The 22,400-nt window shown below is 38.4% G+C and overlaps 1 protein-coding gene across 1 annotated transcript in view; it reads right to left on the reverse strand.

Moving 5' to 3' along the window:
• AIDA (axin interactor, dorsalization associated) overlaps nt 1-22,374 on the reverse strand; it is a 41,513-nt gene extending 19,139 nt beyond the window's left edge. The window contains exons 1-6 of the mRNA XM_003930327.4: nt 22,090-22,374; nt 13,061-13,130; nt 4,880-4,933; nt 4,462-4,516; nt 2,429-2,492; nt 2,092-2,198 (exon numbers count right to left, since the gene is read on the reverse strand). Of these exons, the coding sequence (XP_003930376.2) occupies nt 2,092-2,198; nt 2,429-2,492; nt 4,462-4,516; nt 4,880-4,933; nt 13,061-13,130; nt 22,090-22,199 (460 nt within the window). The 5' untranslated portion in view covers nt 22,200-22,374. The remainder of the gene's footprint in view (nt 1-2,091; nt 2,199-2,428; nt 2,493-4,461; nt 4,517-4,879; nt 4,934-13,060; nt 13,131-22,089) is intronic.
• Between the last annotated feature and the right edge of the window lie 26 nt (nt 22,375-22,400).

Consider the following 22,400-nt stretch of genomic DNA (forward strand, 5'->3'; position numbering starts at 1 on the left):
GCCTGCAATATTTCCAGTAACCCTGCACTATAGGTACTGCTATCCCCAGGTAGAGGTGATAATAACAGCCACCACTAATAGTCAGCATATGAACAGTACAATGCTAAATGCTTTATACTTAGTATCTTGCTAATCTTCACAGTAACCTTTAGGCACTATCATTATCCCATTTTATAAAGAAACAGAAGTTCAGATTGGTTTAAGACACAGGTGCAAAGTCATTCAACTAGTGATTGTCAGAGCCCAGATTCAAAAGCCCAGTTAGTTACCTATTGGTCCAAGCCTATATTGTTCCTACTCCAAATGACTCCTCCTCAAGAAGTATTCAAAATACTGGAATATTAATTATGAAGAAAGCTCTCCGAACAGCACATAAATTGTATTTAACTATATGAAAAACATCTAGAATCTATTCTAAAATGTGCCACAATATTACAGTAGATTGCCATACTTCCTAAAGTGAACTAGATTATCTGAAATAAAAACTGTACTTTGTAAGAACAGAATAGAGTAAAGCAGTAATTGGGAGAGGCAAGAAATTTATCCAGGCTGTTTGCTGATGTTATTTACAGGGAGGGAAGATACTCATGGAGAGCTTCTGTAAATAAAAAAGGTTTGCCATAAATTCTTTACTTCCCTAAAACAAGATGGGCAAGAAAGGGCAATTGTTCAGTATCCAGTCCCCATGGATCCAGTTTTAACCACCGCAATTTGATTAATTAAAGAAGCACTTATGGGGCTGGGTGCAATGGCTCATGCCTGTAATCCCAGCACTATGGGATGCTGAGGCAGGCAGATCACCTGAGGTCAGGAGTTCCAGACCAGCCTGGCCAACATGGCGAAACCCCATCTCTACTAAAAATACAAAAATTAGCCAGGCAAGGCCGGGCGCGGTGGCTCAAGCCTGTAATCCCAGCACTTTGGGAGGCCGAGGCAGGTGGATCACCAAGTCAAGAGATCGAGACCATCCTGGTCAACATGGTGAAACCCCGTCTCTACTAAAAATACTAAAAATTAGCTGGGCATGGTGGCGTGTGCCTGTAATCCCAGCTACTCAGGAGGCTGAGGCAGGAGAATTGCCTGAACCCAGGAGGCGGAGGTTGCGGTGAGCCGAGATCGTGCCATTGCACTCCAGCCTGGGCGACAAGAGCGAAACTCCGTTTCAAAAAAAAAAAAAAAAATTAGCCAGGCAAATGACACACGCCTGTAATCCCAGCTACTCAGAAGGCTGAGATCTGAGAACTGCTTGAAACCTGGGAAGCGGAGTTTGCAGTGAGCTGAGATCGTGCCACTGTACTCTAGCCTGGGTGACAGAACAAGACTGTCTCAAAAAAAAAAAAAAAAAAAAAAAAAGAAGCACTTATGACAGTATACAGAAAAGAATTAAGATAGCAGGCCTATTATTAGAAAACCTCCTTGCAAGGTCAGCCCATGGCTGGCAGCTGGGATCTTGGATTTGGGGAGGGTTCCCACTATTCCCTGATAAGAATGGTCACCATGCCTAAACTGTGTAAACAATATGGTTTGTGCTAAACACTTTCTTTCCTTCGGTAGTCTGGAATTTTGGTCTGTGCCAGGCAGGAGGTACCCACATAAGTAGTCCCCAATAAAAGCTTTGGGCACTGACTCTAAAGAGCTTCTCTTATAGACAACATTGTGCATTTCACCTATGCTGTCACGACTCGCTGCAGGGGAAATTAAGCACATCTTACGTGACTCTACTGAAAGGGGATTTTTGAAAGCTTGCATCTGGTTTCCTCCAGACTTTGCCCTTGTGCCTCTTCTGTTTGCTGATTTTGTTCTTGTGTTCTCTTGTAATGAATCCTAGCTGTGAATACAACTACATAGTGAGCCTTGTGAGTCATCCAAGTGAATCACTGAACATGGGGATGGTCCTGAGGACCCCTGACACAGACAGTAAGATACCTTCACATTGTATTTATGAAATAGCTACTCCCAACAAAATTTGCCTAAGATTTGCATGGGCTTAGGGTGGTTTTATTGCCCCACTAGCAAATACCAAAGTAAGCTTCAAACACCCTGACTTTTGATGCAGTTAAGTAATGTGTATTTTTAATAAGGGATACCTACCAGGAACTCTAGCAGGAAAAGAATCAGGAGACCCTGCTCCAGCACCACCCTCTTCTTCATCTTCTTCAAATTCCAAATTCTCTTCTTCACCAGGTGCCAAAATTCTTCTACATGAAAAAGGGCAGAAAAAACAGTAAGTTGAAAAACTAAATACACTAGTGATGCCCCACAGCTACTCGTTTCCCAAGTAAGATGCTGATATTAAAAAATGCTGATATACTGTTAACACTGCTGATGTCAATGACATCAATAATACCAAAGTTGATATTTAGGAAAATCCAGAAATATCTAAAAATGAAGTATAAAATAAGAAAACAAATATAAATGTTTATTTTACCTTAATGGGACAGGCTGAACATCAAATGGGAATTCTTTATTATATGTAAGAATATTCTTTAGGACTAGAAGAAGAAGATAAAGAAACATGAATTCTTCCATGAAACTAAATAAAAAATTATATCTTCAATGACTAATTTCTGATCAATTTTATCATGCATATTAATATATATTTTTAAAATCCCAGCCTTACCACCATTTGAGAGCTACACAGTGCATTTGTCCACTGAAGGTCTTAGCAAAATCAAAACATCTATGGTACACTCTGTATCTTTACAGTAATGTCAGATCTCCAAGAAGAGTAAATTCCAGAGTTTCAGAGCCTTCATGGGAAATGAATCCTATCTACAAGGTCCTAAGTGAGACACGGGATAACAGAAAAAGAGAATGCCTCTCCTCCCTATAGCAGTTTAATTAAAAGATCTGAGCCTGAGCAACACAGGGAGACTCTCGTCTCTACAAAAAAAATTTAGAAGTTAGCCAAGCATGGTGGCTCAAGCCTGTGGTCCTAGCTACTCAAGAAGCTGAGGCAGGAGGATCACTTGAGCCCGGGAGGTCAAGCTGCAGTGAACCATGATCACGCCACTGCAATGCAGCCTCAGCAAGAATGATACTCTGTTTCAAAAAAAAAAAAAAAAAAAAAAAAGTTGTATATAAGATGCCCAGTTAGAGATATTTGAGTACATTTTATTCTCTGTCCTGAGAAGATTTCCTCTCAATCCCATCAAACTGATAGTTTGTAGTAGCAAGGTTATAATTCTTATATTTCTTTCATGATAAAATTTATTATACTGAGTCTTAGCATTCTGAGTCTTAAAAAATTATTATTATCAGCCATGTACCACATAATAATGTTTCAGTCAGTGATAGACCACATATGACAGTGGTACCATAAGATTATAATGGAGCTGAAAAATTCCAACTGCCCAGTATATACTATACTATACTTTTTATAGTATATTGTTTACATAGAACTTACCATATTTACTATACTTTTTATCATTATTTTAGAGTATACTTTAGCCTCACTCTGTCACCCAGGCTAGAGTGCAATAGTGTGATTTCACCTCACTGCAACATCCACCTCCCAGGTTCAAGCAATTCTCCTGCCTCAGCCTCCCGAGTAGCTGGGATTCAGGCATGAGCTACCACACTTGGCTAATTTTTTATTTTGAGTAGAGACAGAGTTTCGCCATGTTGGCCAGGCTGGTCTCGAACTCCTGACCTCAGGTGATCTGTCCACCTCAGCCTCCTCCCAAAAAAGCTGATTATAAAACAGCCTCAGGCAGGTCTTTCAGGAGGTATCCAGAAGTTTCATAGGAGATGACAGCTCCATGTGTGTTACTGCCCCAGAAGATCTTCCAGTGGAACAAGATGTGGAGGTGGAAGACAGTGATATTGATGATCCTGACCCTGTGTAGTCCTGGGCTAATGTATATGTTTCTTAGTTCTTGACAAAAAAGTTTAAAAAGTAAAACCAAAAAAAAAAAAAAAAAAATTAAAACTTTTAAAAATAGAAAACATTGATAGAATAAGGACATAAAGAAAAAACATTTTTGTGGCCAGCACGGTGGCACATGCCTGTAATCCCAGCACTTTGGGAGGCTGAGATAGATGGATCACTGGAGGACAGGAGTTCATCCTCCAGTACTATAGTTTTCAGTGGACTGTAGTTTTCAGTGACATGTAGTGTGTAAGTGGGCATCAATGACTAAAGCTTTATATTCCCTACTAGATGCTATGGCAAATGTTTACCAAAATAATTTTGTTTTTATTAAAGTGAATAAGACAAAATAAAGGCTAATACATATTTAGATGAGGAACCACCTCATATATGCTATAACAAAGGTGAACTCCAAAAATAAAAAATTACTATAAATATTATAGAAGTAACAAAAGCACCCCAAAAAAATCACATAGGACTATATATTAACAGAAATAAATTAAATCAGCATCTTTGTTAAATAGGCTTAACATCTATGATAGATTATTTTTCCAAAGGAGTATCACAAAAAAATATAAACATAAACTTACTTGGTTCTAGCTTCTTCAGGTCCTCTAGTTTAAATTCTTCTTGAGACTGTGTGGACTGAATTTAAAATAAGCATATTACATCTTTTCACTACAAAGATTTCACTGCACCCTTTAAAGCAGCAAAAACCAATTATTCTAAAGTAATCCATTTCTTGCTTTCAAGGTAGAAAATAAAAAGTCCCAAACTGGTTTTTGTTTATTTTTGGAACACTCAGGCCAAAAATAAGAGAAAAAGTTGAAGTCATATCTTTTATTTTATAGTTGACAAAGTATGAACTAAAAAAGTATAAATTTAATAAATGTTGTTATAAAACACTTCTGAGACGATACTGCTTTTGGCATGAATGTCTAATGTTTTACCATAATAATGTAGAATAATTTATTTTCCTTGTATTAGAGAGGGGAAAAAAATCCTTACCTGTAAAGCTGCACTTCGCAATTCCAAGCATGTTGCAATTTTGCCTATGGTTTTCTACAGAAGGGGGAAAAAAGCTATAAATACCAAAATTATCATAATTGTTAATTCAAATCAAGTTAATTTTTATTAATACAAGATCCATAATTCTCTTAAATAAGTTACATTTTATTTCTTTCTAGCATCTTTTAGACATTAGAGAAAAGAAATAAAAGGGTTGGGATGAGGGAAAGAAGGTGAATATATATTTTCCTGACCTAATGTGCCACAACTAATTCTAAATCAACTTTGCTTTGATGACAGCTGTAGATATCATTTAAACGGCTGCCTGATATCTGCTACCCTAAGCTTCACCTTTTCTTATCCATAAAGCCTAAAATTAACCTTCTAAAAGACTTAAAAATATCTGAAAGTTAACACAATGGCATAATTTTGACTTAAGTCCAACACCAACTTGTTTAATTAAATACATAGGCAACACTAAGCAAAATTGATATTTGTGATAAACAGTGGTAAATTTTATAGTAAGATCTGTTTTATATCATATGAGCTATAAAATGGATATTAATGATAGGGCATAGATATTCTTTGCCTTTAATAAGCTCATGTTATATTACGAGAGATAAGACACCTTCAGAATCACTATAAAATAAAGCAGACATTTTGATCATATGAGCCTTAGCAAAGTAAGCCATTATATGACCTAAAGAAACAAAACAAGGTCGGTATTAGGAATCAAGCCCCAATGACCAGGAGGATTTCTAAAATTAAAGAGTTTAGAAAATTGTCATGGTTCAAATGTCTAAAGTCTCAAACTGAAAGCAGAGGGAAAAGTAAAGTTGGGAGAAGGGGGCTGTCATTCTGAAGTGGACCTTCGATAACTAGCTGAGGAATCTGTGATTACTTTAGCAGTAAGTTACACAGAAGGCGTTTTGTTTTGTTTTAATAACATAAACACCTCTTTCAGATCTGCCCTTTAAGAAGAATATCATGGCCGGGCACAGTGTCTCCTGCTTGTAATTCCAACACTTTGGGAGGACAAGGCAGGCAGATCACTTGACGTCAGGAGTTCGAGACCAGCCTGGCCAACATGGTGAAACCCATTAGCCAGGCGTGCAGGCATGATTGCACGTGTCTGTAGTCCAGCTACTGGGGAGGCTAAGGCAGGAGAATCACTTGAGCCTGGGAAGCGGAGGTTGCAGTCAGCCGAAATCACACCACTGCACTACAGCTTGGGTAACAGAGACTCTATCTCAAAAAAAAGAAGACTATTGTGATAAAACTATACATAGGTTGAAGTAGAAAAGGGCAAAGACTAAAGGCAAAATCAATCAGGTTATTTCAGTTGTCCAGGTAAATAGTAATCAGAACAAAAATGCAAATAACTAGGGTGGAAATTAAAGGACAGAGATTCATATAAGAAACATATATCAGGGCAGGCAGCTGAATTATGCCCATCAAGCATTTTAAGTCCTTCCAAAAGCGATACTTCTTAAGTTTTTATCAGGAATAAATCCAGATCATAAAAGTATTTATGCACAATGTCTGCAATGCCTGCACAGTGAAATATTCTGGGAAGGAAAAAAAGCATGTTTTTCTAAATGTATTGATAACTGGCAAACGTTTAGTAAATTGGACTTTCTCTCTTGTCAATTTTCTCTGGGAGATAAATAAGGAGAAAAGGAGTAACAAGTGCTGCGCTGGCCCCTAGCACTTACGCAAGTGGGCACTAGACAACTACTGCATCTACAGTACACAGCTGCTACAACTCACAAAACAAACCACTACTGATCAAGATATTACTCGAAGCCAAAGAACAAGTGACAATATTTAACCATCTCCACAATCTTGCAAAATTCTTTTTAATCCCAATATAAGAGAGTTTAGAAGATGCCTAATTTTATTCTGAAAATTTAAAGATTACATTTGAAAATTGCATTTATATTGTAACTGCAAAAGATTTCATGTATTCATAGATTTACTCACTCTGTCAAACAATTGTTGCATAGCAACCAGCAAAAGCTTTTTCTATATAAAATCCAATATCCTCAAATTATTGTTGTTCAAACATGTCACTCAATTCTAAGAAAACTAATAAGTAATTCTAAACACAAATATAATAGTAATAGTAATGGCTAGCAACTACTGAGTACTTATTAAGTGACAGGCTCTCCCAAGTGATTTACAAACATTAATTCATTTAATCCTCACTATAACTCTGTGAGTTAGATACGATCATTTTAAAGGTGTGAAAACTGAAGCCTACAGAGGTTAAGTAACTTCCCTAGACATCAAAATGCTTTCTCCCATCCAAGTACTAACCAGGGCTGACCCTGCTTAGCTTCTGAGATCATAAAAGATGGGGCACACTCAGGGTGCTATGGCGGTAGACCAGCAAAGCCTTCTATGTAAGACACTTATATATACAACAAAACAACACATTTATATCAATACCATTTAGCTATATTTTTATGTTCTTTGAAAACTGATTTTTGAAAAGAATTTTCTCTGTATTGAAATATATCAATTACTAAGTCTTTTAAAACATTAAACATCTTTTCCTTTCTTTACTATAAAATCCATGTGATTTCATGCTTTTAACATTTAAGGTAAAATGTTATAGTTTAATGATTATGAGTCCACTAATAATCTATGTTATATTTAAATATTTCTTGAAGCAGAAGCAACAGCTTTATATACAGAAATCTACTGAACTATGGCAAAATACCTCAATCGGCATTATTCATAACTATTTTAAGGGACCACACCCAACCTCAGTATTAAAAAGGGAGTGGAACACTATCATTTCAGCTATTGCATTAACTTTAAAACATGTAGAATGTATTGATATCAAAATCAAGTGCTTGCTACTCTAATTGTTTCACTTTTCTTAGAAATAGATGACTCAGAAAAATGATTAGGCACAAGTTCACGTGTCAGATAATACGTATTGACAGTTAAGACTTGAAGTATTAGCACTTCACTCAAATTAACTGCTCATATCCAATATGATATAAAAATGGAAAATACTTTTATTCTCAAAATACTGGCTGTTTAATCTTGTCATTGCTAGGAAAATTGACAGCTCAAAAGATCGGTTAAAGGAAAAGATGGGAAAAAATGGACAATTAAAGAGCTAAGTTAATTTTGCTAAAATGTATTCAATCTATATAAGAAAAAAAATAGGTTTAAAAATACAAATAAAGTAGTATATTCTCACTTAATCCAGAATTATTTTTTTAGATTCAAACAGCCAGTAATCTACTGTCTAGCTGGGAGCTGGAAGTGATGGGGGTAGAACTGGGGAGAAGAAAGGGTGGTAAAGGTGGAAAGGGGAGCCTTATAAAATATAAAACAAGCATATAGTGCTGGAATTCTCATTACCACCAAATTGACTCAAAACAAGGAAGCACTTTCTAAGCATCATGAGACAGAATATTCTTTTCTGTCCAGAAACTTACTTGAGAAAATCTACTATACCAAAGTAAGGAATTCAGTGGAATGAAAGCTTTTGGCAGCTATTCGTTGGCTACTAAACTCTGTTGTTATAATGACAAAACTATCAGGAAATGAAATGAAAGCTAATCATATGAAATAATAAAATGAACTAATTATAAAAGAGGATCAAATAAGTATCATGAATTTTATTTTACACCAGAAATCTCTGAGAATATTAAGAATAAAAAATATATGAAGTTTTCATACTGTTTATCATCAATTAATAAAGTTTAGAGATCAGTAGTTATGCTTTAGAGCTCATTAGACTTAAATATTGTGAAAATGAATGTAAGTTATTCTCAAAAATGAGAATTTATCTAAAAAATCAGAATTTTGTCTTACATAACAATCATATGCAAATAAGCATTAATAACCTAAGACACCGAATAGCATTTATTCATAAAAAAAAAAATTTTTTTTTTGAGATGGAGTTTTGCTCTTGTTGCCCAGCCTGGAGTGCAATGGCATGATCCTGGGTCACCGTAACCTCCACCTCCCAGATTCAAGTGATTCTTCTGCCTCAGCCTCCTGAGTAGCTTGGATTACAGGCGTGAGCCACCACGCCCAGCCCATCAAATATTTTTAAGAGCTCACTGTGCACTAGGCAGTAACAAGTTTCATAAATATGGTTGGCTTTTTTAAAAAAAAAAATCTTTCAAAGTTCTACAAACTATTAAATGGCTGGCATAATTCTAAAATTTGTCACTGCTACAAAAACATTAAAAATAGTAAAAGCATAAAAATTACAGTTCAAAATTAAAATCATAAAGAAAAATTTTACTTAGCATAATGTAAAGAACATTCTCCATTTTCCTCTTGAAGAGAAAACAATCGAGTTTCTTCTCCTTTGGCTTGCATGCTAGGTCTGGCATTTAATTAATTTTGCAGATCCACCAGTTTATATCAAAACTTCCCATAATATGTTTCAGAACACTAGACTCAATGAAATGTTCTTTGAAGGGATAGGGAGACTTCCAAAAGCAAATAAATTTTAAAATACTACCTGTCCAAACTCTTTAAAATATTCAACATACACATGCACATACTAAAGGCTCCGAGAAGTCACAAACTCTATCTGTTCAAATAACACCTATTAATTTTTCAGAACCAATGTTCCCTAGAATACACCCAGAACATCTTTGTTTTCTAATAATTTATTAACTTAAAGCCTCTGATAACTTCCTCCTTATGTGACACTGAAATAAGGCCGACATGTCAGTATGACTTTTTTTGGCCTGCTATGAATGTTTTACTTGCATTTTTAAAGAAAATTAAACTTTTAAAGGCATACAACTTGCCTTATATTCACAATGTAGTAAAGAGTGATTTGGGGTTCCTTCTCCAAGCCCAAAGAATAGGCAGGCAAGCACAAGCTCTCTCTGTAGTCACAACTGGCAGCCACAAAATGCCTCCTAGGCAGGTATCATAAATAAGAGATGCCTCAAAAATCAGGCCTCCAGGAAAGAAGGAGGTGCAGAACACTTCACAGTAGAGGATATGAGAAGATTCAGGGGTACTTTGAAAATCACTTAGCATTCTCTAATCCTTCATTTCATACATAAGAAAATTAAGGCCACAGCCAGACAGAGAATGCAAGACTTCCAATCTTCTGACTCCAGATCTCAGCTCTCTCCTCTAGGTCATGCGGCCTCCTGGTCTTTTTGGGGTATGAGATCTGTGGGTCTTTGTAACCAAAGATAAGCTGAAAAAAGACAGTAGCCATGTGGCTGCTAAGGAATAGGTACAAATTTAAAACTAAATATCATTATCAAACACCAGCTTCAGCCTTAGAAAGTTAAAGAAAATTAAGAAAAAGTTAATTTTTTTTTCTCAGTGTAATCATTATATGATAAGGCTCCATGTCTTGATTGTGTGTTTTTTTTTTTTGAGACAGGGTCTTGCTGTGTCACCCAGGCTGGAGTGCAGTGGCATGATCTCAGGTCCACCTGAATTCAGGTGATCCTCCCACCTCAGCCTCTCAAGTAGCTGGGACTCCAGGCTTATCCCACCATGCATAGCTAATGTTTGTACTTTTAGTAGAGATGGGGTTTCACCATGTTGCCCAGGCTGGTCTTGAACTCCTGGACTCAAGCAATCCTCCTGACACGACCTCCTAAAGTGCTAAGATTACAGGCATGTGCCACTGTGCCCAGTAGTATTTTTTTAAATATAATTTGTAGCATGTTTTAGGTCAAATCACTTTATATATTGAGGTCATGTGGCTCAGAAGTCAGCAATATATGTTGAAAACAGGATGCAAGTAACTCAAACAGGTGATTAAACATTAAACATTTTTAAATTCCCTTGTATTTTCATTGTTTCCATATTCATAACACATTCTGTTAGCTATTAATTCATATATGTGGATATCTGAGATTCTGTTTATCAAAATTTAGGTCCTGTAATTTTCTTTTTCTTTTTTTTTTTTTTTTTGAGACGGAGTTTCACTCTTATTACCCAGGCTGGAGTGCAATGGCGCGATATCTTGGCTCACCGCAACCTCTGCCTCCTGGGCTCAGGCAATTCTCCTGCCTCAGCCTCCTGAGTAGCTGGGATTACAGGCACGCACCACCATGCCCAGCTAATTTTTTGTATTTTTAGTAGAGACGGGGTTTCACCATGTTGACCAGGATGGTCTCGATCTCTTGACCTCGTGATCCACCCGCCTCGGCCTCCCAAAGTGCTGGGATTACAGGCTTGAGCCACCGCGCCCGGCCTAGGTCCTGTAATTTTCAATTCTGTGATGCCAGCTGATCATTTCCTAATCAATTCCTAGAGAAATTTCACACATTTTACAGAGGCTCCTTTCCTTAAGCAAATTAGTCATTTCCGCTGTGGTCATTATTTTCCAGCGTTAAAATCCTAAGACTCCTAATGTCTATTATGCCTATTAGGAACTATTAAGAAAAAAATATATATTCTTTTATTCTTTTAAATTTATTTATTTTCGAGATAGAGTCTTGCTTTGTCACTCAGGGTAGAGTGCAGTGGTGCTATCTCAGCTCATTGCGACTTCCATCTTCCGGGTTCAAGTGACTCTCCTGCTTCAGCCTCCCTAGAAGCTGGGATTATAGGCATGTACTACTATGCCCAGCTAATTTTTGTATTTTTTAATACAGATAGGGTTTCACCATGTTGGTCAGGCTGGCCTTGAACATCTGATCTCAAGCGATCCACCTGCTTCGGCCTCCCAAAGTGCTGGGATTATAGGCATGAGCTACCGCGCCCATCCAGAAAAAGTATATATATATATATATATATATATATATATATATATATATTCTTTTAAATTGTAGTAATGTGATTTTTTTTTGAAATGCAAAATTAAAAAGTACATTATGCCAGGCGCGGTGGCTCAAGCCTGTAATCCCAGCACTTTGGGAGGCCGAGGCGGGTGGATCACGAGGTCGAGAGATCGAGACCATCCTGGTCAACATGGTGAAACCCCGTCTCTACTAAAAATATAAAAAATTAGCTGGGCATGGTGGCACGTGCCTGTAATCCCAGCTACTCAGGAGGCTGAGGCAGGAGAATTGCCTGAACCCAGGAGGCAGAGGTTGCGGTGAGCCGAGATTGTGCCATTGCACTCCAGCCTGGGTAACAAGAGCAAAAACTCCGTCTCAAAAAAAAAAAAAAAAGTACATTAGATAAAGTAGATCCTAAATATTTTAAAAATGCAAATATACTAATTTGTGCAAGAAATATGGCTAACCCTAATCTTTGGGGGCTTTTTCTTCCCAAATTCCTATAAATAAGAATAAAATGAACATGGAAGAATAGACTAAAATGAATGTTGTTAGGCTTACTGTAAAAGTGTGCAAAAAATCATTACCACTCCCTTTGTACAGAAAGAATAAGCAAGAGCAAATTAAGTCACCACAGTTTTCACACTGTCTTTTCTTAAGAGATGGGGGATAGATTGACACATTTTTTTTCATTATCTGCAAGATTAAACATTGACTTAATACTGGATACCCTGAGCCAAGAGAAAATGGGAGTTGTTTCCTCCCATTTCTTCTCACTCTTTTAAAACTTCAGTAGCCCGTTTTTCATAATCACTAACAGTCTAAAGAATCAACTTAACACAAAAAAAATTTAATTCAAGGAGAAAAAGCACCATGGAAACATTTTGTGACCTTATGCATTTATTTTGCAGATGGATTTTTATGCCAAATTCTTGACTTGAACAAATTTTTTTCAGTGGAGAGGTGTTTTTGTTTGTCTTGGTCTTTTCTTTTTTGTGAGTATTTGTTTGTTCTGAGAGGAGGTAGATAAGGAGTTATGAAAGCTCAGAGTCAAATAAATGTTGAGGTGAAATACAATTACCCACAATCTTTCTATTTTTCCAAGTGACCCTAGACACACTCTAGTCTCTGGATTTCCCCAATCTTCACCAAAGTGTGGATTGGGTTCTCCCCATCTTCAGGGAAAGCATGGATGGTCTCCACTAAAGTTAAACAAAGCCTAAATGGCTAAGCAAAACCATTTTTTTTTTTTTTTAGTGATAAGTCATATGGTATCTCTAATCATTTAATGTCAGGCAAAGCATAATTAATATCATTATTTTTACTTAAGTATAACAGTTTTTTCTTTTTGTTTTGTTGTTTCCCATTTTGCTTAATGAACTCAAAAGACAAAACACTTTTCATTTGGAATCTGATGTATCTAGAGATTATTTTAAGGTACCTTTTGTTCTTCTGTGAATTCAGAATTATTGTGTTGAGCTTGGGCCTCCTTTTGTAGATGTCTTGCTAATCTGTAAGGAGAATACACATATTCTTTAGAATGGAAGGAAAGCAAACTACTGCAACAAATTGCAACAATTGAAAGCTTTTTAACAATGTGAAGTATAATTATATTTTGTCCAGTTTTTAAAATATAAATCTACATTACTTTAAGACTCAAATGCTTCTCAAAAAACAAAGCAAAACAAAAAAAAACTCTTTATATAATGATGATGAAAATAAGATACAATATTTTCCAAAGCATTTCACTGGGACAAACTTCAGTTCTAGGCAGTAAAAACAGAGCTGGAAAGAATCTCAAAGGGTAGCTAATCCAACTTTCTTTAGTATGCATGACTTTCTTCTATAATAAGCCAGTAAGTAGTTGTCCAGATTCTGCTTAAACACTTCTAGGGCGCACCAATGATAATACCAACCAGAGATACTTTATCAGTCTATCATTAATTTGCTAGTAAAATTAATCCCAATTCAAATTACAGCAATGACAAAATGGTAATAATCCATCCTATTATCAAAATATACTTTTCAAAACATGTTTCCATGGAAAATAAAGAAAATTCTTCACCAATCAGCAACAGAAGTCATTGTCTGTCCAATTATCATTATACTTAAAAATAGCTGCTAGGTGACAAGGCATCGTGGCTCACACCTGTAATCCCAGCACTTTGGGAGGCCAAGGTGGGTGGATCAACTGAGGTCAGGAGTTCAAGACCAGCCTGACCAACATGAAGAAATCCTGTCTCTACTAAAAATACAAAAAATTAGCTGGGTGTGATGGTGCACGCCTGTAATCCTAGCTATTTGGGAGGATGAGGCAGGAGAATCGCTTGAACCCAGGAGGCAACGGTTGCAGTGAGCCGAGATCATGCCATTGAACTTGAGCCTGGGCAACAAGAGCGAAATTCCCGTCTCAAAAAAAAAAAAAAAAAAAAAAAAAAAAAAATTAGCAGCTAAGCCTCGCATGAGTTTTTAATGGATGGATCTATATTATTAGTCCAAGCTCAAGAATGAGGACCCAAAGCTATTTCTGAGACAGCAAAAACTTGTATAGTTTAGTTTGTAAAAGTCAATCCTCTTACAAACTAAACTATAAAACTATGGTTTCAACTATAAAAAGACCAATTTTGGGTAAAGGATTTGAATAGATATTTCTCCAAAGAATACATGAAATGGTCAATAAGCACGTGAAAAGACGATCAAAACACAGATCAAAATCACAATGAGATGTCACTTCATACCTACTAGAATGAGTATAACTTTAAAAAAAAAATGGAACTGCATCCTTATGGCGGGCAGGGGAGAGATACAGAAGATAACAGGTACTGACAGGATGTGAAAAATTGGAACCCTTATATAATGCTAGTGGGAGCTTAAAATGGTACCAGCCACTGTGGAAAACAATGTGGCCGTTACTCAAAAGTCAAATATAGAGTTATTGTACAACCCAGCAATCTCAAAATCCCAGGTATATACCCAAAAGAACTGAAAACGTATGTTTACACAAAAAAACTGTACACAAATTGTACAGACAGAATTGAAAACCACCAAAATGTCTATCAACTGATAAATGGATAAACAAAATGTAGTATATCCATTCAACGGAAAATTATTCAGTCAAAAAGAGGAGTGAAGTACGACTAACATGCTGTAACACAGATGAACCTCAAAAACATCATGCTAAATGAAAAAAGCCAGATGCAAAAGATTACATTCTGTATGATTCCATTTATATGAAACGTCCAGAATAGATCAGTCCACAGAGACAAAAGGCAGACTAGTAGTTGCCAGGAGATGAGGAACTGGGAGTGACTGATACCAGGTACGGGGTTTCTTTAGGGAGTGACAGAAATGTTCAGGAATTAGACAGTGGGAATGGTTGCACAACCCTGTGAATACACTAAAAACCATGGAACTGTACACTTTAAACTGGTGCGTTTCATGTGATGTGATATTTATCTCAATTTTTAAAAGCTGCAGGGAAAAAACTGGCAAAAGAATTTGAAAATAAAATTCCCAAGCATACTTTGTACTATTCTGGGTGGGCGATAAGAACAGGAATACAATGGGTAGCAAGTGCTAGATCTCCTACAAAGCCAACTGCAGAAGATAGTTCGTGTTTCCAAGTAAGAAGTACTAGATAGCATTTCTACACAATCATGTCTTTAAAGATAAGGAATAAAGTACCTTATTCTTGATGGCCTCTATCCAATTTTTGAAAGGTGTTTGCATCCATCCTACTTAACGTAAAGCAAGAATTAGCTACAAAAAAACTTAATATTTGCAAGATAGCTCCACTGTGTTACTGAGTTGAACTGTTTCAATCCATTTATTTCTTTTCTCTCAAAGCTGGAACCCTCATAGCATTTTTCCTAAAACGTCATTCATAGACCCACTTTGTGGATGCTATATAGGAGGAGGTATAAATAGCCATTGTCTTTGTTCTGTTTCTTTTCTAACTCTTACTGGCCTACCACCACCTACATGGTGTACTCCCGAGGAATCCATAGTCTGTATCCTTGGCAACTATACATTCCTGAACTCAGGGAAGTTACAGTGTGGAATGAGTTTCTTTCTTGGAGTAATTCTGCATATAATTTGCCAGTGGTGGCCATCAACCTAAGCAGAGTCACTGTCAGAATAAAGGATGTAACTCTAAACCCCTGTTCAAATGCTAATCAGCAATAGGGAAAGGAAGGATGCTGAATTCAGACAGAATCCTGCTATTAAAAATTACACAAGCCTGGGCACAGTGGCTCATGTCTGTAAGCCCAGCACTTTGGGAGGCCAAGCTATGTGGATCACCTGAGATCAGGAATTCGAGACCAGCCTTGCCAACATGGTGAAACCCCATCTCTACTAAAAACATGAAAATTAGCCGAGTGTGGTGGCAGGCACCTGTAATCTCAGCTACTGGGGAGGCTGAGGCAGAAGAACTGCTTGAACCTGGAGGCAAAGGGTGCAGTGAGCAGAGATCGCACCACTGCACACCAGTCTGAGCAACAAAAGGAAAACTCTGTCTCAAATTTAAAAAAAAAAATCACGCAAAAGGAGGAAATATTTGCAAATCATATATCGGGTAAAAGACTGTATGCAGAATATATACAGAACACTCACAATTCAATAGATAAAAGACAAGAAACTCAAGTTAAAAATGGATAAAAGACAGTTAAAATAAATTACAGAAGGAAAGGAAGCATACAAAAAGACACTCAACCTCATTAGTCACTAAAGAAATGCAGATTAAAACCACAGTGAGGTGTATACTATACACCTACTAGAATGGCTATAATCCAAAAGACAATAATAAATGCTGATGATATTGAGAAACTGGAACCCTTGTACACTGCTGGCATAAATATAAAATGATGCATTCAGTTTGGAGAATTATTTGGCAGTTTCTTAAAAAGTTACACATAAATTTATCATATGATCCAGCAATTCCACTCCTAAGTATCTACCCAAGAGAAATAAAAATATATGTCCATGCAAAGACTTGCATTTGAATGTTCAGGGTAGTATTATTAATAATAGTCCAAAAGTGGAAACAATTCAAATGTCTACCAACTAGTGAAAGGATACACCAAATAAGGCATGTCCATAAAATGTGGTATTATGCATCCATTAAAAAAAAAAAACAAACCAATGACACATGCTATTACATGGATGAAACCTAAAAACATTAAGCTAAATGAAAGAAGCCAGCCATGTGTGACCCAGCACATGGTAGCTCATGCCTGTAATCTCAGTACTTCTGGAGGCTGAGGTTGGAGGATCACTTGAGGTCAGGAGTTTGAGGCCAGCCTGGCCAACATGATGAAACCCTGTCTCTATAAAAAATAAAAAAATCAACCAGGCATGGTAGCGCACACCTGCAATCCCAGTTACTTGGGAACTGAGGCACGAAAATCACGGAGGTTGCAGTGAGCCGAGATCACCCTGCTCCGCTCCACCCGGGGCAACAGAGGAAGACTGCATCTCCAAAAAAAAGGGCAAAAACAAAAGATCACATACTGCATGATTCAAATTATATGAAATGTCTGGAAAAGACAAATCTACAGAGACAAAATGTACATTAGTGGTTGTCTGGGGCTGGAGTGGGAATATGGAGTGACTACAAATGAACACTAGGGATCTTGTGGGGGATGATGGAAATTTCTAAAATCTGTAATGATGATTGCACATCTTGGTAAATTTCACTTAAAAAATCATTAAATTGTACATGTAAAATAGATTAATTTCATGTATATAAATTATACCTAATAAAGTTGTTTATAAAAGAACTTTTTTTTTGAGACAGAAAAAAACAAAAACTTGCCCAGGCTGGAGTGCAGTGGCATGATCTTGGCTCACTGCAACCTCTGTCTCTAGGACAAGCAATCCTCCCACCTCAGCCTCCTCAGTAGCTGGGACCACAGGCATGCACAACCACCCCAGGCTAATTTTTTTAGGTTTTGTAGAGACTGGGTTTCGCCATGTTGTCGAGGCTGGTCTTGAACTTCTGAGCTAAAGCATTCCACCCATCTCAGCCTCCCAAAGTGCTGGGATTACAGGCCTGAGCCACCATACCCAGCCAACATGAAAAATTAATTTTCTATATCCACAAATAAGTATACCATTTTAAGACAAAGTGACACTTGATTTTGTCCACTGAGGGAAATCCCCAAGTTCTCAATGTTAAATGAGCAAATAAAAGTTAACATTCTATTAGTAAAAGTGAAATAAACCTGTCAAATATTCTTCTCTAGATAGTCATCGCACCCTACAAAGGTACCTACAAATAAAATGGGACTATTCTCAAGGGAGAGTTTTAAACATACTTTAAGCACATATACAAGTAACTGCTGGAAACCCCACAGCATTCCGTGACACAGAAACTAGTGCTTCTCAAACCATCTGTAGTGAAGGATCACTTTTCCCCAAAATTTGTTCTAGGCCAATACAATTTCAAAAATATCATGAAGATGTAAAATTGCTAGAAAGTTTCCACATGCTTAATCTCAATTTCTTTCCTCACCTTACTGCAGAGCAGTAAGTTTATAGACTATCACCAACCTGTGGACCACACTTTAAGTAGCAGAGACATAAAGTACACCTAAAATGACAAGTGGAGCCAGGCATGTGGCTCACTCCTGTAATCCCAGCACTTTGGGAGACCAAGGCAGGTGGATCACCTGAGGTCAGATGTTTGAGACCAGCCTTGCCAATATGGTAAAATCCAATCTCTACTAAAAATTTAAAATAAAATAAGCTGAGTGTGGTGGCATGAGCCTGTAGTCCCAGCTACTCGGGAGGCTGAGGCAGGAGAATCGCTTGAACCCAGGAGGTAGAGGTTGCAGTGAGCTGAGATTGTGCCACTGCACTCCAGCCTGGGCAAGAGACTCCATCTCAACAACAAAAAAAGACAAGTGGCCATTATCTAGTCTTCAGATTTTTTGATTTACTTAGCAGATATTTATTTGTTTGTTGTTTGTGTTTTTAAAACAGAGTCTTGCTCCATCACCCAGGCTGGAATGCAGTGGCGCGATCTCCACTCACTGCAACCTCCACCTACCAGGTGCAAGGGATTCTTGTGCCTCAGCCTCCTAAGCAGCTGGGACTACAGGAAAACACCACCATGCCCAGCTAATTTTTTGTAATTTTAGTAGAGAGGAGGTTTCGCCATGTTGGCCAGGATGGTCTCAAACTCCTGACCTCAAGTGATCTGCCCGCCTCGGCCTGGCCAGTTAGCAGATACTTATTGAGTATCCATGTGCTAGATAAATACCTCAGGATTGATCCTGTGAAATGTCTGATTCTGAGCAACAGTCTCTGTACCACTCTACATAAGTTAGTGGCCACATATCCCCAGATAGCTAAATGCAGTTACTTTTCATTGACCATCTAATACTTTGGATGACTATTTTAGTTTTGACAGAATCCATTTAAATCTTCCAATAGTATTTTGGCATCAACTCCTTAATGCTCCCATAGCATACTCCTAAATTCAACCATTCAATAGAATAATTACATAATATCTAAATAATCAATCACATTTGAATAGCCTAGTACTACTCTGTACACTAGGTATACAGTAGAGAACAAAATAGATACTGCCCCATCTCCCCTCCTCACTACCTTGCAACATACACCAACACCCTACCCTCGAAGAGCTTACATTCCAGTGGGGAGAGAGACAGTAAACAAAACAAATACAGAAAATATATTTTCGATTGTGATAAGTACCATGGAAAAAAATGAAAAAATGAAGCAGGGTGGGGGGTAGGGTGTGTGAAACTGAGGTAGAGGCAGTGGGGGTAGACAAGGGACTTTGCAATTTTAAATAGGGTCTCCAGAGAAAACCTCATTGAGTATATTTGAACAAAGACCTGAAGGAGGTGATGAAGTGATCCAAGCAGATAATGGAGAGAAGAGTGTTCCATAAGAAAATACAAGGGCCCTAAGGCAGAACTACAGTTCAGGAAATAGCAAGGAATGTGAGAGAACTTAACTCTTTTCATACTTCTGTAATTGCAACACCCAGTTACTCTAAAATCTTCCATTGGATTTTCAGTGCTTTTGGGGCAGAAATCAAATTTTATTCATCTTTGTATCCCCAATCTTTACTTGAGTAATGAAATTGTTTAAGCTACAGTATTATGACATTATGATAATACAGATATGTACTCTCTCTCCCCCTACATCCCTCCCATAAACCAGCTCCTGTATGTTGTATGGCTATAAAAAGATTGCTGCTTACCCAATTAGAAATCTCAATTATCTTAGATTCTTCTTCCTTCTACACCCTTGATATCCAGTCAGTAACTAAATCCTGTCAATTATTGTTTACATCATTATAGAGGCCCCCCAATTGGCCTCTTTTGCTGCAGCCTTACATCCCGAACAGATATTTCAAATGAAAAAGACAATTTGCATTCATTTCTGGATATATTAAGTAATTTTAACTCTTGGCCTCATTTTATATGTAGCCTATATGTTTACAAAATTTAAGCCAATCATTACATGTTTTCATTGAAATGTGACCCTGGCAGTTTTTATAATAATTTGAGGACTACCACAATTAGGAAGTTCAATGGTGACTACTGAGGTCCAACAATGGATTTGCACGTGCCTATCACCCTCACCTTCATGTTCCTAGAAATTCAATCTAAACAGCTTGCATATTCAATTTTCCTTTGTAATTTCAATTGGACATGGTATTCTTCACTTTTCATTGTGAAGTCAGCAGCCCAGTGTCAACAGCTGCTAGGTCTTACCACATTGCAAGTAAGAGATGGCTTTCTATTTCAAGCTATGCAATTTTAGTTAATATACAGAATGAGTATACACAGGCGCTTACTGTCTAATTGGCTACAGTAAGTAAGGGTGTGTTCTCTGGTAATGAAGAAAATCTTCTAATTTGCCTAATTCACTTACAAAATTACTCTATCAGTGCATCTTAAGCACTATGCAGTAGAGACAGGACTTGGATTTTCTTTTTTAAATCACAGATTTCAGTGGTATCGGCTTGTGACCTGAGTAATCTGTTTAACCTGAGCTTCAGTTTTCCTCATTTTGTAAAATGAGAACAATTATATTCTCACTGGGTAATTGCAACAGCAAATGAAATCATGTGAAAGTGCAAAACAAATGCTAGTAGTTGTTACACATGGCAAAATGGCCCAGAGCATGGTTGTTTTCAGAGCTTTTTGAAACTACAGGTAATTCAAAGTCAGTACCTACACATTTAAATTATCTTAATAGTCAGAGTAAAAAAAAAAAAAAAAAACTATCGTAGGGGAGGATAAGGGTTTAGATCTTCCAAGTACCAAGTGTGTATTCTTTCTAGAAATCATTGTGGTGGGGGTGGGGGTGGGAGTTGGGTTGGGGAGGCCAGGGTTATTCTACTCATACATGGTTTCATACTCAGTGAAATCTCAAACAATAACTTGCTTTAAACAAAGAATAATTAATGGCAAGTTTGCAAACAATAGCATTTTAGCAGACAGTTCTTATGTCCAGTAAAATGTGCAAAAAACTAAGCAAGGTTTTCTCTGTATACAAATCTTGTCTTTTATTTTTGAAGACATCCCTGAAGTTTCCTGGGGAAACCAAAAAGGGCAAGAACTCGGTCTTAGGTGGCTCAAAGAAACTGGTACTCACTTGTACCCTGCGGCTATACATTATACACAGGAAAAGGAGGAGGGACCCAAGGAGGGAGTGGTGCTCCCGAGCGTGGTCCATTAATTCACATTTTGCTCTCTTCTGTTCACATCCTGCAAGGACTCCACCCAAGGCAACCGAGCGAGGGGGTGGGTGGGACTCACAGCCTACCAAATAACAGTCCCAGAAATCGAAACAAAATCGAGGTGGAATTCTGAAAACACAGCTCACCAGAAAGAGGGGTGGAGAAGGAGTGCGAGAGGAGACCCTTCTTTTGGCAGAAGAGGTATCCCTGGCCCTCGCTGCTTCCTGGGGGGCCCCCCTCCCCTCAATCGCAACCAGTTCCCTCCTCTCCCACACATGGAAGGAGGAAGACACACACAGAGCAAGGCCACTCACTCATCCTTGGAACGTGGGCGGAGAACACACAAGTATTCCTCAGAGAATTTCAAAGGGAAATCGAGGAAGGGCAACTTGGAAGAAGAGGAGGAAAGGAGGAGAGGAAACTGGCTGCCGAGCTGGGGACGGTGGAAAGGAACTAAGTAGATAGCCGGCTAGGGCCGGCGCCCCAGTGAAGAAGCGCTACCTGTTGAATGGAACCGGCCCTGCGGAGGCGGAGGGGGAAGAGGGCGAGTCACGCCAGAGAGCGCAGCCGTTGTCCCCGGAGCAGCCTCGCCGGCGCTGGTGGCGAGGGATCTCAGCCCCAGTGCCTGCGGGGCCCCACCCTGAGAAGCCTTGGCTGCAGACACAGTGATGAGAGACACCGACAGAAACAAGGGAGAGGCGCACGACTGGAGCAGGTCTGGCCCGCTCCCGCGGTTAGTCACTCACATCTGATACTCGTCTATCGCCTCCACCAGCTGGCCCCAAGAGTCGAAGTCGGCGCCTCTCCTAAAACTGGCGCCCCAGCGCTGCAGCAGACTCCGGGTCACCTCCGACATGGCCGGTCCCCACCCCGTCCCCTCCCGCCCCTACCCCAGCAAGGCCGGGTTCTAGGGCGCCATCCTCCCCGGGCCTGGCCCCGACATTAACAGGACCAGGAGGAACCGCTACGGCCACCACCGCCACCCGCCGAGGAGCCGCCCAAGCCCATTTGCCGCCACAGCCAAACTTTGCGGCTCCAAAGCGACCGCCCCGCCGAG

The sequence above is a fragment of the Saimiri boliviensis genome, chromosome 14 (assembly GCF_048565385.1).
Source record: "Saimiri boliviensis isolate mSaiBol1 chromosome 14, mSaiBol1.pri, whole genome shotgun sequence".
NCBI lineage: Eukaryota > Metazoa > Chordata > Mammalia > Primates > Cebidae > Saimiri > Saimiri boliviensis.